The sequence below is a fragment of the Semicossyphus pulcher genome, unplaced genomic scaffold, assembly GCF_022749685.1.
Source record: "Semicossyphus pulcher isolate SPU_LCO1_2020_fin unplaced genomic scaffold, fSemPul1.0.p SCAF_20, whole genome shotgun sequence".
Taxonomy (NCBI): Eukaryota; Metazoa; Chordata; class Actinopteri; order Labriformes; family Labridae; genus Semicossyphus; species Semicossyphus pulcher.
The window spans coordinates 19,461,826-19,478,585 of NW_027211694.1; the positions used below are offsets into that span (position 1 = coordinate 19,461,826).

Consider the following 16,760-nt stretch of genomic DNA (forward strand, 5'->3'; position numbering starts at 1 on the left):
TGCGCCATGACCTACAAAGAACAAGAACTATTTAAGAGTGAATTCCAGCAGCTTACAACTAACAGATCAACGATTGTTACCATCCATAAATCATTTTGTTGTGTAGAGCAGAAAAAAATGTCCTTCTTGCCCTTTTTGTTTTATTTAGTTCATTTGCTTTTCTTACATTTGTTTAAGGCATCTTTGTCACAATCTTTCTGTCTCAACCCCCTGCCAGTTAAAGTATGAAGAAATCTCCACCATCAACCTCCAGGGAGCTACCACTGATCCTCAGAAGCATCATGGCTTCTGCACCTTCCAGCCACTGTCCTCTACAGACGCTCTAGAGGAACATCTCATATTAGACTTGATTGCTTGGCCAGAAACTCCACTTTTGCCAGCTCCTCTTCCACTGAATCAGACAAGTGATCCTGCCCACAGCACCTTCACCATTCTCCCAGGGAAGAGGGAGGGGGGGCAGTGGCATGTAGGGGATCAGCTGGAGGTTATGATCAAAATATACGACTTCCAAGGTCAAGCCAAGAAGTCTGGAGGAGATGTCTTAATTGCACGGTTGCACAACAAGACACTTGGAGCAGGTGTGGCCGGGCAAGTGGTGGATCACCTCAATGGCTCCTACTCTGCTGTATTCTCTTTACTCTGGGAAGGAAGTGCACAGGTTGAGGTAATGCTAAAGGCTATCTCTTTAAATGTAATTGTTCTATAGGTGTTTAAAATATGTTATATAAACCTCTCCCCACTGACTTACTGTTGCTAACAAGTGTCAACTTCCAGAACCAATAAATTAAGTCATTGTGGAAGTGCCAAAAACTGCAGTACCTTTAATAACCACTGGAGGCTGCCTCTAATAGTGAGCCAATCTCCACTGATCTCCATGTTAAATGCAAAACTTTACTACCCAAATAAACATATTTACAGCTTGGTTCTTATGTTTTTAGACTCTTGACGATATTTCTTTAAACTATAGAGACTAAAAACAGGGTTTATATACCTCAGTGTGAATATCTAGTATACTGTTATTTAACTGTTAGCACTTATCAGCAGATATTTGTGTCTGCACTTGCCTTACCTGGCTTGTTAGCTTGTCAAGTGTTTGTCATTTCTCACTAATTGATTTGTTGTGCACATACATAAATGTCAGAATTGTTTTTTGTCACTTCGAAGATGGCTGGCTGTAGAGGTAAGAGGACCAATTGTACTCGCCAACAAGAGAGTCAGGTTCATTTCATTCTGTGGTTAACTATTTAATTTGTTAACCTATGAATTAGCCTTGGGCAGACAGTTTATTATATAACTGTGATAACTCCTCGCTCCTCTCTACTGACTCAAAGAAACAAAAAAAAAAAAAACAATTCTTCTCCTTCTTATTTCTAATCACCAGCTGTCATTTTTGTCACCTTAAAACTGTCAGTAGCACGTTAACAACTGTTGCTAGCTTCATGTAGCTAATCAGTAAACATTTGCACTAAGCTGCCGGGTAATTTGACATGACTGAGTGAAAATTCTTGTTCTCTGTACTATCAGGTGACGCTGGTTCACTCTAGTGAGGCTGTCACAGTGCTGCGCAGGCTGAACAAAGAAGAGCCTGATAGGGTTTCCTTCAAGAGCCTCTTCCGCTCAGGCTCAATTTCTCAAACTACCATCTGTAACGTCTGCCTACGTGAAACCGGGCAGCCGCTGTGCAACTTCACGGACCTCCGTACGGGTGAGCCTTGGTTCTGCTACAAGCCAAAACAGCTGAGCTGTGATGACAGGATTAACCACGTGAACGGAGACACCAAAGAACTCCAAACACTCAAGGCCACAGAGGATAAGCTTTTCCAAAGGTGAGGGAGGAGAGAGAAAAAACTTTCATTAAGTTTCCATTATAATAAATATTTATATATATATATATATATATATATGTATATATATATATGCAGTAGAGCTAACTATGTTTGTTCTTGGTGTAAAATTTCAAGTTTGTAACAACAGGCAGTAAAGATTGAGCCTAAAGATGTTACCAGAGTAAGAATAACAAAAAACAGTCTGAATCAATTCGTTGACTTATATTAACAAAGTAGACAGCGTATCTTCAAAGTCCAACTAAGGAAGAAGAATTATTGAATGTTAAAGCATTTTCTTCTGATAAATAACATGACGTTGGTTTTACATGTTGAATGTGTGTATGAGATACTTTATTATGTGAGCTTTTCTTCAGGGGTGTCAACATGAAAGTCTTCATTCAGGCTTCAGGACCTGCTAATGTCGCTGTTTTGCCTCAAAGGAAAGGTAAAGCAGGATCTTTCCTACCTTCACCGTTACCTATGATAACAATTCAAAACCTTATGTGCTTAAGACCATGAAAGTAAAAGTGTCTGCAAAAATTGCACACAACCTAGCTCTGTATTGACGCCAGAGCAAAGTTAGTTAACAACTGCCAATGTTCTGCTTAAATGATGAACATTTTCATGTTAGCTTCAGTGGCTGTTTTTAGTAGATACACTAGAATCCAAGGCAGTCAAAATGGATCTCTTATTTTAGCGTTTGCATTGTTATTATTTCTGGAAGACCATACTCAAAGGTTGATGTGTGATGTTAAGTCAGTTTAGGTTTTGATCCCTGAAAAGGCAACTTTTGTAACTAATAAGGCTGATAGTGTTCCATGTTTTCCCTTTTGTCTAAACAAGTCACAGGAAAAGAAGAAAACCAAGAATGGGCTGATTGTACTTTGCATTGCCTTTGTAGCCAAAGTGCTTATTTATTTCAAAACTACTAAATTAGAGTTGATCACAGTAAGAACCACATAAATGTTTTATCTGCAGCTGTACAATAAAGTCCAATAAATGCACAATATTTGAGTATTGCTTAAACTGAACCTCATTAGATTAATAAATGTATTTGTATTCGACCCATTTATAAAGATTTATGTTGTAGAAATTAAATGAATGGTGTGCCACAGACAGGTTAAGCAGAGAAACTGATTCTTGTCTTTTCATGGGATTTGTCTGCAATCAGTAAAATACAAAATAACTCTTCCCACATCCTTTTCTCTCAGGTCAACCTGAGGTCAAGGAAAGCATTGGGAAGTCTGGAGTTTCTGGCTATTACTACCAGGGTGTGTGGAGAGCACTAGGTGGAATCAAAGTTCGCCAATTCGACAGCCCCTCTGCCGTCAATCAGTGTCTGAAAGGCAAGATTGTCCACCTGTATGGAGACTCCACCATCAGGCAGTGGTTTGAATACCTCAATGCTTTCCTACCAGGTAGCTGATCCACAGGGATTTCTGGAAACAGTTTTATTTTGTTTAAACCTCTGCTTAACCTCTCCACTCTGTACTACTTTCAGATGCCAAGGAGTTCAACCTGTACAGCTTTAAGCAAGTAGGACCTTTCATGATGTTGGACAATGCAAACAAATTCTTGGTAACATACCGCTGCCACGGTCCTCCTATTTCTTTTCGCAACGTCCCAATCAGTGAGCTGCATTACATTGCCAATGAAATAGATGGGGTAACTGGTGGCGACAACACTGTCATAGTTTTAACTGTCTGGGCTCACTTCAACAGTTTCCCAATTGAGCTCTACATCCGACGGCTTCAGAGCATCCGCAGGGCAGTGGTGCATCTGCTGGACAGGGCTCCAGGCACGCTGGTTGTCATCAGGACTCCAAATCTGAGAGCTTTGACGCTTAAAATGGCTCTTACCAACAGTGACTGGTTCTCGCTTCAGCAAGACAAGGTTCTCAGAGCCATTTTCAAGGGACTTAATGTTTGTCTGGTGGACGCCTTGGAGATGACTCTGGCTCACCATATGCCACACAACATCCATCCACCACGTCCCATCATTAAGAATATGATTGATGTTCTCTTGTCCTACGTGTGCCCCCAAAAGGGCAGCTAGATGTGGATTTGGTCAATGAGAGTTTTGCTAAATTCAGCAAACACCCATTTGCTTGAATTTCCCCCACACGTTTTTTAAACTAACACATTTTACCCTTGGGGTCAATCTGACCCCAGGGATATTTGCCTCCAGAAAATGATTTACATACAATTGTTGACCAAGTCTTTGTGTCAGGCACTTTGTTTTTCTGTTGAATAAAGAAATAACCCCTCGATAATGAAACCTATTGGTGAGTTGACCTGTTCTCTAGTGCCACGCACCACCATCAGCCCAAACTTTTAAATTAGAATGAATGTATCTTGAAAAGTTTTCATACAAAGCTTCTCAAATTTACTGACAACATTAATGACCACTGGTTGCATGTCTGTTGCGTAACAGCTGCGCTGTGGTTTGACTCCATCAGCAATGAGCAAACATATCTTTAAGAGAGAATGCCTTTGCTTTGCTGGACCCAGCTGTTTTTTTGTCATAATATTTGTGTGGGAGTTTCAGACCAGAGCTGGTAGACAACAGTGCCGGAAATAATGATTCACGCAAGCTCTTGTGTGGTGAGTCTCTGAAAAGTGTGTGTTATAAACTCAGCTTTCATAGACCAGCAGTACAAGAGCAAATGTGAATCTGCAAAAGTTTGAAAATATTACTCTTAAATTGTGTGGGAGAAACACTATACATTTAGTGCTTCAGTTGTAAAGAAGGAAACACAAAATCATATTAGCAGAGATTAGATTTTTTCAGCAAATCAAATTCAAATTTTAAATTTTATATGTATAGCGCTAAATCATAACCAGAGTTATCTCGAGACACTTTACAAAAAGAGCAGGTATAGACCGACTCTTTATGTTATTTAAAGAGAGGCCCAACATGAATCACCATGAGTAGCACTTGGCAATATTCGGCACATTGGCAAGGAAAAACCTCCTTTTAACAGGCAGAAACCTCGAGCAGAACCAGACTCATGTTGAACAGCCATCTGCCTCGACTGGATGGGCCGAAAAATGGGAGAAAATACCAATCTGCCCCCCCCCAACATACAGTCGAAAATATGACCCTATGAACGGATTTGTCTGCCGTTCTTTCCTATTTATTTTCTATTTATTTCCATTTGTCAAGGAAAACATAAGTGTGTGACACCCCTCCCAAGTGTGCAATTGGCTGCAGCCAAATTAAGCCAGCATATTCCAGTATGTTCGCCTAAGAAGCACTCCCGTCTGTACAGGGTTGACAGGTTTGCTGATGTCCCTCGCAAAAGTGCTACTTTTGAATTGTTGCTGTGGGTTGAATTTTTTGGCCTGCTGGTGGGTAGACCTATATGCATGCAAAATCACATGAATACCATCTACAAATAGAAATATAGCAGACAAAATATAATATAGTGAAGCAACATCATAAGGCATCAGGTAAAGCCAAATATCCGGGGTTTTAGTAGTTTCAGCTGAGCATAGATCAGTAGTGCTCTACACAAGCATGACGGCGTTGTCATGACAACGGTTGTTTTTAGTGTTCTAATGATCTCAGATCCCAACGACGATATAGCCTCTGGGGACAATGGTGAACATAGCCAGCGGTTAGCGATTAATGACTTCCAGTCAAGACTTCCTTTACCGCGTGCTGCATTGTTTACAGAAAAAGAAACCGTTTTTGTTGTTCCTGCCTTTGCCGAAGTTTCAACATCATTGATGCAGATTTGTAAAAAGTAAAAATGTCCATCCTCAAGAGGAGAAGAAAACTGCTTTTAAAATGTTTGTTTGTTGAACACAGACATGACAGCTCCCTAAAAGTGAAGCCAAAACATTAGAGCGCCCCCTGCTGACTGGCTGCAGTATAGGTCATAAAGCCCGCCTCCTCCATGTTAACAGAGGGGACATGAGTCAAACTATAAAATCAAAATGCACGACAAATACACTTCTCAAACATGGTGTGACATACACAAAATGTATTATCACATGTTGTTGTTGTTTTATAAATTGTGTAAACAGAATAATTAAGGCTGGCAGCAGCATTTAACTTTCCTGAATTAAGTGTATTATTCCAGTTGTTGTCAGTAGAGGGCAGTATGAGACCTTACCTGTGGCCTGGGCTATGGATTGGCAAGGAGCTTCCGCTATTGCTCATTCTCATATGAGCAGCCATACTGAACGGCAGCACGTTTTCCTTCTTTTTTCACATATCCTGTTTTAGGTATGTATTTACATGCGCATGCATGCCAGTGGTCGCGGTACAGTACCGTAACATGTCGAACTACATGTATGAAGTTTGTGAGAGTTTATAGCTTAATAGTTTATAACTTTATAGCTACCTAGCAATGTAAACAGAGTGCTAGCCATTGTTGCCGCTGCTAATGTGTTTACATAGCTTTCAGTTAGGGATCATTTCTGCTCCTGCACTCTGGGTGTTCTGAACCGTAAAGTTAATGAAACTTGTGTATGATAAAATGTGTGTTGTTCACATTTATAGATGAGCTAATTTGACTCTGTTAGTTGACATTAATTAAACATGAATGTGCATGCTCCTGATTTGATGCCAAATTGATTCTAAGCCATTAGCAATTGTCTAGTCTCTCTGCAATACTGTAAACTGAGAGGGTTTGCACTTATACATTAATGTAGATGTACACTAAGAGATTAAGGTGACCTTTACATTTATGAACCTTTAAATTCAGTTTGAGTAAAATAAACTTTCTGCCCTTTAGCATGTGAGAGCCCTGAGCTGAGCTGGGTCACCATTCTGGAAGGCTTCATGAACCAGAAAAGAGCCTGCTGAGGACAAAATCGAAGGCCAGAGGCAAGCCGAGCTGGCTTATCAGGCTGCTGCTCTTTATGAAGCAGAGAGAGCAGCAAAGAGGGAACGTTGCTCTTTGGTCTTCTGTCAGAGAGAAGCCGAGGAACCTTGTTGCCTGTTATAGAATAACTGCCCTTATTGTTTTCACCTGCTCCCTTGATTGTCTCACCTGTGCCCGATTAGTCTCACCTCCCCAGTGTATTTAGTCCGTGTCTTCCCATGTCCCTGTGCCAGTTCATTGCGTCTATGCTCGTGGAACCCTGGTTACCTGTTGCCTGTGCTCTGTTAGATTTTCCCTCATGGCTCCCATTTCTGTTGGATTATTGGTTGTGCCTTTTGTTTCCTGGACTCTGGCAAGAGGGGGTCAGGTGACGTGGATCATTATTTAAGACAAGCTACCTGTGTAGTGGCAGTGATCACAGCATAAAAGCACCTGTGCACCTACCCTCACTGGTCATAATTTTGATGTTACGAATCCCAGAGCAGCCTTGAGCTGGAGGGATAGTCTCTTCACTCAGAGAACCACGGTTAACCATGTATAACCATCCAATCTATTTAAGATGGGAACCTACAGCACAGTGTCAGTCCATCCCGGGACACTGAGAGTGTATTGTAGCATTTGCTGTCAATACTTCAATATACTGTTGATTGCATCAGGTCCTGCCAGTCTGCGGTTTATACTTCAAGACTTCAATTGTTTTTAAGAAGCATTTTTGATTTGACGGTGTGTCGTGGACCAAACAGTCAAGGCACAAAGGAACAGAGGTTTGAAGCTCAAAAATCAGGATTTTTATTCCAAAGGGGTTCAACAAAAGCAATATTGCTTAAACAAGCAAATTAAAAGAGGTCTACAGAACAGAACTCTACTGAAAAATAACTAAACTAGATGTAAACTCAACCAACAAACCTAATGAAATGAGAACTGAGGGGGACATTTATACAAGCTGACCAAACCAAGACTAAACGTGCAGGGGAGGACAACATACAACATAACTAAACCTGAATACAACAAAACCCTACCCCCCCCCATGTTGTCAGCGCACTTGGTATGGTCCTCCTCCATAAAGCCAGACTCCACCCAAAGACACATCTTTTGGCCAAACCAGGAACGAGAGCCAGCAGCCAGGTAACTCAAAGAAAGGAAAAATGAACTAGTATAACTTAATCAAACCAATGACAAAGCTTTGTAAATTTTGTGTTTAATTAATAAAGAAACCATGTAATATATAGAATGCTATTAACCGCATTCTAAACCAAATAATTTGAGAGTGTTTTATGTGTAACTGACCCCTCTCTTTTAGGCGGAGCAGCGCTCTCAAGCCAGCACCCGCCGGAAGACCACCTCAATCATGGGCTTAAAACGTGAATAAATACTGTTTGTACACAATCAATAAATAATGTTGAATCCTAAAATGTGCAAATATGCAATGTGATAAATGTACTGTGCAAAGATTGCTAATAAAGTGCAAATACTGCTATCAAAGTGCCAAGTGCCATTCATAATTTAAGTTGTGCCTCTAACCAAACCCAGTGTGCAATATTTACATGGCAACCAAGCCATCAGTCACCAGTAACGATGGGCTCTTCGTTACAGGCCATCACACGGTGCCAAGGGGGTCAAGGACTCTTATCTGGCCCAGGCCTTGATCTTAGCAGACACAACACTCAATTGCAAAGTCCCCCACCCCCGAACCTTTGGCTGTTGGTTAAGTTGAGCCAAATGCTGTGGGGTAAATTGCTTGATATAAATGTAGCTAAAGCTACTTTCAGTACAGAGTGCTCCTAATATTAATACCATAACAACAGCATTGACTTGGAATAAAATCAGTTCACTGTGTGGAGGCAAAATCTATAATAAAGAAACCTCAGCTGTATTTCAGCCGCTTACACTGAGTGGAGCCTGACAGTGTCTGACAAAACAGCTAAGTCGAGATGGAATATTATATAGCAAATAGGGAGTACATGAGTCATTTATCAAACATGTTAACAGTTTCTTCTTCAAGCTTTAGTGAAGCAATAATGAGATAAGAGTAGCCAATCACTGGGAGTTTTTAAAATACAGTATGCTCATCAAACTCTTCTCGAGGTAGTTTTGCTAATTATTTCTGCCTGAGAAGTGAAGTCAGTCTTTGATAAACACCTAATTATAATAACTTTAAACCTGTGCAATGAGAGGGGAACGATGTGTACACTTCTACAACGATGATACAGGCTCACATTAATTTTACCATTACACACTGTAAAAGAAAATAGATTTAAAGAGCAAGCTACTTTGCCTTTTTGCTTTAGCTTAGCTTGCTGCATTTCTCTGGGGGGTAGCTTCAGTGCAGTTAAATGTGATAGAGTAACTGGTGGCTTAGCTCACTACATTTATAGCTTGTCCAACACAGGGTGTTTCACAAGTTTCATCTTTCCATGGTGTTATAAAACAACAGCCCTCTGACTACGCCTTAAAAAAGAGGCGTAAGCAGCCATATGTCTGAACGGTTTATTTATGCTTCATTGACTGACTGCCAGGAAATTAAACGAACAGAAAAAAACCTCGAGATAAACTGAAGAATCAAACTAAGATTTCATCACTGTGTTCTCTCGGGATATATCCGTGCTAAGGTAAGACCCATAATATTCCTTTGAGTTTCATTTTATGACCATAGTGGAAACTAAATGTTTCCAACAACCCTTCTCGTGTATGTGTATACTTTTTAGTTTTTCTGTACCAATTTGCTGCTTGTGTACTGCTCCAATACATTTCAGAAGGAAAATCGTAATTTGTGCTCCATAACATTTACTGGGTTGGTTTGTTGATACTTAATAATTAATGTTATATCTGTTTATGCACCATAAGTCTTATAAATCTTCAAAAAATAGTCCTGCATTAAAAATGTTATTGAAATAAAGAAGTATTAGCATCAAAATATACTTAAAATACCAAAAATAAAAGCAGTCATAAAACAAAATGATCCATTTAAACTGTTTATATTATAGTGTATTTTTATTGTATTGATGCATTGATTTTGGGAAGCTACTAAAGACAAGGCTAATTAGAACTACTTAATGTATATGATCTTCAGCGATACATCCTTATTTATTTGTAGATTGTCTTTTGTATTTATCTTAACCTGCAAAGTAACTGAAACTTAAAAATGAATTTTGATGAATAAAAAGTACAGTTTTTAAAATCTGAAGTGTAGAAGTTTAAAGAAACAATCGGAAACACCTGAAGAACAAGAAAGTATAATTAATGACCTTAATGCCTGTATTTGTAGCCAGACTGCAGAAAACGTAACTCTAACTCTTGTAAAACCTGTAATACAAACTCCTGATAGTGACCTGACATTCCAGCCTAACGATTTCCTTTGTTGTCCTCGCTGAGGTGCAAGCATGCCAAACTTTGTCTCGTCTCTGTGTTATCACATGACATCATGTGCCTAACTGAAAGTGTCGATGGGACGTTTTGATGTGTTTATGTGTTTTAATTTTTGTTTCCTCAAAAGTCAAGAGAACAACACTGCTAGACAACAGCAAAAATGTCCCCATAGAGCTTAATGGATCCGGCATTATGTTACCATAACATAGTGCAGGAAATGTAAGGGCATTAGGGCAGAGGGGAAAAAGGAGGCCAATGGTAAAATCAACATCTTTCTTACACATTATTACAAAGACAATCTTTACACAATCAGAATAACTATATATCACCCCGCTCTGAAAAAAAGATAATGGCCTCGGCCATTTCCTAATATATAAGCAAACACACAAAGAGGGGCGTTCATGTGGACTGTAACAATTAAGTTAAAATTTTAGCTAATAAAGTCATATTATAAGCTTAACTAGGAGTGAGTTACCAATTACTTTTTTGTTGTATGTTTTAATTCAGAACCAGAGGAGGACTGATCCCCAAACATGGAGGTCAAAGGTTGTATAAGACACAAGTTCTGCACAAACCTTCCAAAGTGCTGCTTCCTCTTCCTGGCTGTGTTTGTCTTCATCGCTATTCTTGGTTACCTGGACCTACTGAAGGTGAGAACTTGGTTTTCCTGGGAACACTTTAAAAGTGGACCCTGTATGAAATGTTGAATATTGGTCAGATTTCAGGCTACTCTTTTTAACTGTCTTTTAATGTGTCTCAGATAACGGTCACGTTTATGTTGCAAATGAATGCAATATGAGTTTCTGGGTAATTTTCTTTGAAAAAATCTTTTGCTGCAATTTTAAAACCATCGCTGTGTTCCAAACTACTGGTTCCCATTTCTTCCCACTGAAGACACAAAATGAACAAATAGGTGACAAATATTGAAACTATTTCCTAAAACCAAATGATGCCCAACAAAATGATGCCCAAAACACACTTCAGTCAAGTCAAGTCAAATGTATTTGTATAGCACATTAAAACAATGTGAGCTGACCAAAGTGCTTCACAGGCAGTGGCAGATAAAACTGTAAAAACACACAACAAATGATCACAAACAAATATAAAAATGAAATAAAAAATAAGAGTTCTGATAAATATGAGAGAACTGATCCATGAAGTGACTTCATAACAAGAAATACAATTTTAAAAATGAATTCAAAAATTGACAGGGAGCCAGTAGAGGGAGGCGAGTACGGGGGAGTAATGCTCAGGCTTTTATGTACCTGTTAAAGATCTGGCAGGTTTTATGCAGAGGTTTTTACACATGTTGACAGTGGGCACAAGTTCATGACAGATCTGACTGGTGGAGTCAGAAGGGCCAAACAGAACTACTTCAGTAGTTTGGGATAACTAAATGCGATTTCTGTTGGACTTTAAGATACTCGTGAATTTGAATTTACTCTATTTGATAGAAACGATAAAATTTAACATAGTTCCAGTACAGAGCACGAAACTGATGTGTTGCAAGAAGAGTTTATAGCTTTAGCTAATTTGAACTTTTGTCCCTAGTTGGGCCTTTACATATACAGTGTAATAAAAAAATAAAGCAGTCAATATCATAAAAACACATAAAGCTACGGATTTGAAAGTACAGTTAAAAGTATCTGGAGGATATATTTAAATATGACTTTTGACTCTGCATCTAACTGCCCTGTTGTGTTCAAAGCTTATAATCCCTCCTGAACTATTTGCGTCACTTTACCTCAATCTCCCCCGCTGTGATCTGCAAAGATTCATTGGGGGAATCAGTGAGATGTACTGGCTTTACTTAATGCTCCCCTGATTGTCAGAAAAACAAAGTGCCCAGTCTTTCTGCAGTGCAAAAAGGTGCATAGTGCAAATAGCAGATTTGTTCACACCTAGCGTCCATATTGTATTAGTAGCACTTGTGGGCCTCTAGGACTTAAAATGGGGTGTGGTAAGATGCACCAACCACTGTTGGTGCTATGCCATAAGAAAGCGATTATATATGATTAATGTTATACGCAAAATACATCTTTGATTAATTAAGAGACTAAATATGTGCTTTACTGTGTGCCCAGATTTTGCGCCATATAACAAGCAAAAGTGGAGCGGGTCCTAAATGCACTTGCGCCATGACCTACAAAGAACAAGAACTATTTAAGAGTGAATTCCAGCAGCTTACACCTAACAGATCAACGTTTGTTATCATCCATAAATATTGTGTCATTTTGTTGTGTAGAGCAGAAAAAAATGTCCTTCTTGCCCTTTTTGTTTTATTTAGTTCATTTGCTTTTCTTACATTTGTTTAAGGCATCTTTGTCACAATCTTTCTGTCTCAACCCCCTGCCAGTTAAAGTATGAAGAAACCTCCCCCATCAACCTCCAGGGAGCTACCACTGATCCTCAGAAGCATCATGGCTTCTGCACCTTCCAGCCACTGTCCTCTACAGACGCTGTAGAGGAACGCCTCATATTAGACTCGATTGCTTGGCCAGAAACTCCACTTTTGCCAGCTCCTCTTCCACTGAAGCAGACAAGTGATCCTGCCCACAGCACCTTCACCATTCTCCCAGGGAAGAGGGAGGGGGGGCAGTGGCATGTAGGGGATCAGCTGGAGGTTATGATCAAAATATACGACTTTCAAGGTCAAGCCAAGAAGTCTGGAGGAGATGTCTTAATTGCACGGTTGCACAACAAGACACTTGGAGCAGGTGTGGCCGGGCAAGTGGTGGATCACCTCAATGGCTCCTACTCTGCTGTATTCTCTTTACTCTGGGAAGGAAGTGCACAGGTTGAGGTAATGCTAAAGGCTATCTTTTTAAATGTAATTGTTCTATAGGTGTTTAAAATATGTTATATAAACCTCTCCCCACTGACTTACTGTTGCTAACAAGTGTCAACTTCCAGAACCAATAAATTAAGTCATTGTGGAAGTGCCAAAAACTGCAGTACCTTTAATAACCACTGGAGGCTGCCTCTAATAGTGAGCCAATCTCCACTGATCTCCATGTTAAATGCCCAACTTTACTACCCAAATAAACATGTTTACAGCTTGGTTCTTATGTTTTTAGACTCTTGAGGATATTTCTTTGAACTATAGAGACTAAAAACAGGGTTTTAATATTTAGGCTTTAATTAAGAGTATTCTTGTTTTTATTTTTATCAATCAATTAATTGGCTAGTTGTGTAGTTAATGCACTATATGACTGCCCAAGAAGTCCTTGCTCCATTTTTTTTGGTGAGTGAATATCTAGTATAATTTTATTCAACTGTTAGCACTTACTAGCAGGTAACTGTGTCTGCACTTGCTTTACCTGGCTTGTTAGCTAGTCGAGTGTTTGTCACTGATTGATTTGTGGTGCCCGTACATAAATGTCAGGATTGTTTTTTGTCACTTAGAATGGCTGGCTGTAGTGGTAAGAGGACCAATTGTACTCGCTAACAAGAGGGTGCCAGGTTCATTTCTGTTGTGTTGAAGAACGTGTGGACCGCATCTCCAATTTACACACTTTACTTTATTGTGCTCTGCAAATCACAACTCTGAAAAACCTCCTGATTTTTACAACACTTGTTTCTGGCAGACTGTCGTAACTGCCATTAAACTACAGCCATGACCGGTGCCGATGTGGCTCATACACAACAATTTCATTCTGTGCTTAACTATTTAGTTTGCTAATCTATGAATTAGCCTTGGGCAGACAGTTTGTAATATAACTGTGATAACTCCTCGCTCCTCTCTACTGACTCAAAGAAACAACAAAAAAAACAATTCTTCTCCTTCTTATTTCTAATCACCAGCTGTCATTTTTGTCACCTTAAAACTGTCAGTAGCATGTAACAAACTGTTGCTAGCTTCATGTAGCTAATCAGTAAACATTTGCTCTATGAAGTAAGCTGCCGGGTAACTTGACATGACTGAGTGAAAACTCTGGTTCTCTGTACTATCAGGTGACGCTGGTTCACTCTAGTGAGGCTGTCACAGTGCTGCGCAGGCTGACCAAAGAAGAGCCTGATAGGGTTTCCTTCAAGAGCCTTTTCCGCTCAGGCTCAATTTCTCAAACTACCATCTGTAACGTCTGCCTACGTGAAACCGGGCAGCCGCTGTGCAACTTCACGGACCTCCGGACGGGTGAGCCTTGGTTCTGCTACAAGCCAAAACAGCTGAGCTGTGATGACAGGATTAGCCACATGATAGGAAACTCCAAAGAACTCCAAACACTCAAGGCCACAGAGGATAAGCTTTTCCAAAGGTGAGGGAGGAGAGAGAAGAAAGTTAATTTAGTTTCAATTATAATACATATTTATATATATATATATATATATACAGTAGAGCTAACTATGTTTCTTCTTGGTGTAATATGTCAAGTTTGTAACAACAGGCAGTAAAGATCGAGTCTAAAGATGTTACCAGAGTAAGAATAACAAAAAACAGTCTGAATCAATTCGTTGACTTATATTAACAAAGTAGACAGCGTATCTTCAAAGTCCAACTAAGGAAGCAGAATTATTGAATGTTAAAGCATTTTCTTCTGATAAATAACATGACGTTGGTTTTACATGTTGAATGTGTGTATGAGATACTTTATTATGTGAGCTTTTCTTCAGGGGTGTCAACATGAAAGTCTTCATTCAGGCTTCAGGACCTGCTAACGTCGCTGTTTTGCCTCAAAGGAAAGGTAAAGCAGGATCTTTCCTACCTTCACCGTTACCTATGATAACAATTCAAAACCTTGTGTGCTTAAGACCATGAAAGTAAAAGTGTCTGCAAAAATCGCACACAACCTAGCTCTGTATTGACGCCAGAGCAAAGTGTTGGCAGAAAAGAGTCGCTGTGTATGTAGTTGCTCCGGATTAATAATATCCCATAAAAGGCTCATTAAACCATAAAAACACAGCTCAAGAGCTAGAACTTTTTAGTACAAGTTAACCATTATAATAAACAACACCTTAACAACTGCCAATGTTCTGCTTAAATGATGAACATTTTCATGTTAGCTTCAGTGGCTGCTATTAGTAGATACACTAGAATCCAAGGCAGTCAAAATGGATCTCTTATTTTAGCTTTTGCATTATTATTATTTCTGGAAGACCATACTCAAAGGTTGGTGTGTGATGTTAAGTCAGTTTAGGTTTTGATCCCTGAAAAGGCAACTTTTGTAACTAATAAGGCTGATAGTGTTCCATGTTTTCCCTTTTGTCTAAACAAGTCACAGGAAAAGAAGAAAACCAAGAATGGGCTGATTGTACTTTGCATTGCCTGTGTAGCCAAAGTGCTTATTTATTTCAAAACTACTAATTTAGAGTCGATCACAGTAAGAAGCACAAATGTTTTATCTGCAGCTGTACAAAGTCCTAAATGCACAATATTTGAGTATTGCTAAAACTGAACCTCATTAGATCAATAAATGTATTTGTAATCGACCCATTTATAAAGATTTATGTTTTCTGTAGAAATTAAATGAATGGTGTGCCACAAATGGTTTAACTTTTATTGAAAGAAAGTCAAGATCGTGACCATTCTTTTCACTTTTCTCTGGGTCATTTGCTGGTTCTTGTCTTTTCATGGGAATTGTCTGCAATCAGTAAAATATAAAATAACTCTTCCCACATCCTTTTCTCTCAGGTCAACCTGAGGACAAGAAAAACATTGGGAAGTCTGGAGTTTCTGGCTATTACTACCAGGGTGTGTGGAGAGCACTTGGTGAAATCAAAGTTCGCCAATTCAACACCACCTCTGCCGTCAATCAGTGTCTGAAAGGCAAGATTGTCCACCTGTATGGAGACTCCACCATCAGGCAGTGGTTTGAATACCTCGATGCTTTCCTACCAGGTAGCTGATCCACAGGGATTTCTGGAAACAGTTTTATTTTATTTACACCTCTGCTTAACCTCTCCACTCTGTACTTTTTTCAGATGCCAAGGAGTTCAACCTGTACAGCATGAGACAAGCAGGACCTTTCATGTTGTTGGACAAAGCAAACCAATTCTTGGCAACATACCGCTGCCACGGTCTTCCTCTTCGTTCTTACACCATGTCAAGCAGCGCGCTGCATTACATTGCCAATGAAATAGATGGGTTAACTGGCGGCGACAACACTGTCATAGTTTTTGGCGTCTGGGCTCACTTTGGTACTTTCCCAGTTGAGCTCTACATCCGACGGCTTCAGAGCATCCGCAGGGCAGTGGTGCGTTTGCTGAACAGGTCTCCAGGTACTCTGGTTGTCATCAGGACTCCAAACCTTAAAACTTTGACACTTAGATCGGCCCTTACCAACAGTGACTGGTACGCGCTTCAAGAAGACAAGGTCCTCAGAGCCATGTTTAAAGGACTTAATGTTCGTCTGGTGGACGCCTGGGAGATGACTCTGGCTCACCACCTGCCACATTTGCTTCATCCACAACCTCCCATCATTAAGAATATGATTGATGTTCTCTTGTCCTACGTGTGCCCCCAAAAAGGCAGCTAGATGTGGATTTGGACAAGAAGAGACTTTGGGGAAATTCAAGCACACATCCATTTACTTGAATTTCTCCCACACTATTTTTGTTCTCCTGTGTTTCTACTAGGTGCTGCATTTTCCTTCAGCAGTCCATGCATAGACTAAGTAGGTATGATTATTTTACTCTATTTTTAACCAGTGGATGTTGAGCACAAAAGCGACGGAACAGGGCTGAAAACAGCTCCAAGTTAACTTGGCTTTCATAAAAAACACTGTTGAATGCTTGTT

The 16,760-nt window shown here is 39.7% G+C and overlaps 2 protein-coding genes across 2 annotated transcripts; both read left to right on the top strand.

The window, feature by feature from the left end:
- Positions 1-292: 292 nt before the first annotated feature.
- LOC138599856 (NXPE family member 3-like) lies at positions 293-3,881 on the top strand. The gene is made up of 5 exons (XM_069671611.1): positions 293-664; positions 1,525-1,826; positions 2,201-2,271; positions 3,038-3,244; positions 3,328-3,881. Exons 1-5 carry the CDS (start codon positions 488-490, stop codon positions 3,879-3,881), a joined length of 1,311 nt encoding a protein of 436 aa, XP_069527712.1. The 5' UTR covers positions 293-487.
- Positions 3,882-12,457: 8,576 nt separating this feature from the next.
- LOC138599858 (NXPE family member 3-like) lies at positions 12,458-16,499 on the top strand. The gene is made up of 5 exons (XM_069671612.1): positions 12,458-12,829; positions 13,981-14,282; positions 14,638-14,708; positions 15,656-15,862; positions 15,946-16,499. The coding sequence occupies exons 1-5, from the start codon at positions 12,653-12,655 to the stop codon at positions 16,497-16,499; spliced, it is 1,311 nt and encodes a 436-aa protein (XP_069527713.1). The 5' UTR covers positions 12,458-12,652.
- The last annotated feature ends 261 nt before the right edge of the window (positions 16,500-16,760 follow it).

Excerpts from the sequence above, each read along its gene's own strand:
- LOC138599856 (XM_069671611.1), top strand. The coding sequence starts at position 488 with ATGATCAAAATATACGACTTCCAAGGTCAAGCCAAGAAGTCTGGAGGA. Across the intron at positions 665-1,524 it reads AAGGAAGTGCACAGGTTGAG|GTGACGCTGGTTCACTCTAG; the intron begins GTAATGCTAAAG and ends CTGTACTATCAG. Across the intron at positions 2,272-3,037 it reads TGTTTTGCCTCAAAGGAAAG|GTCAACCTGAGGTCAAGGAA; the intron begins GTAAAGCAGGAT and ends CTTTTCTCTCAG.
- LOC138599858 (XM_069671612.1), top strand. The coding sequence starts at position 12,653 with ATGATCAAAATATACGACTTTCAAGGTCAAGCCAAGAAGTCTGGAGGA. Across the intron at positions 12,830-13,980 it reads AAGGAAGTGCACAGGTTGAG|GTGACGCTGGTTCACTCTAG; the intron begins GTAATGCTAAAG and ends CTGTACTATCAG. Across the intron at positions 14,283-14,637 it reads GAGGATAAGCTTTTCCAAAG|GGGTGTCAACATGAAAGTCT; the intron begins GTGAGGGAGGAG and ends GCTTTTCTTCAG.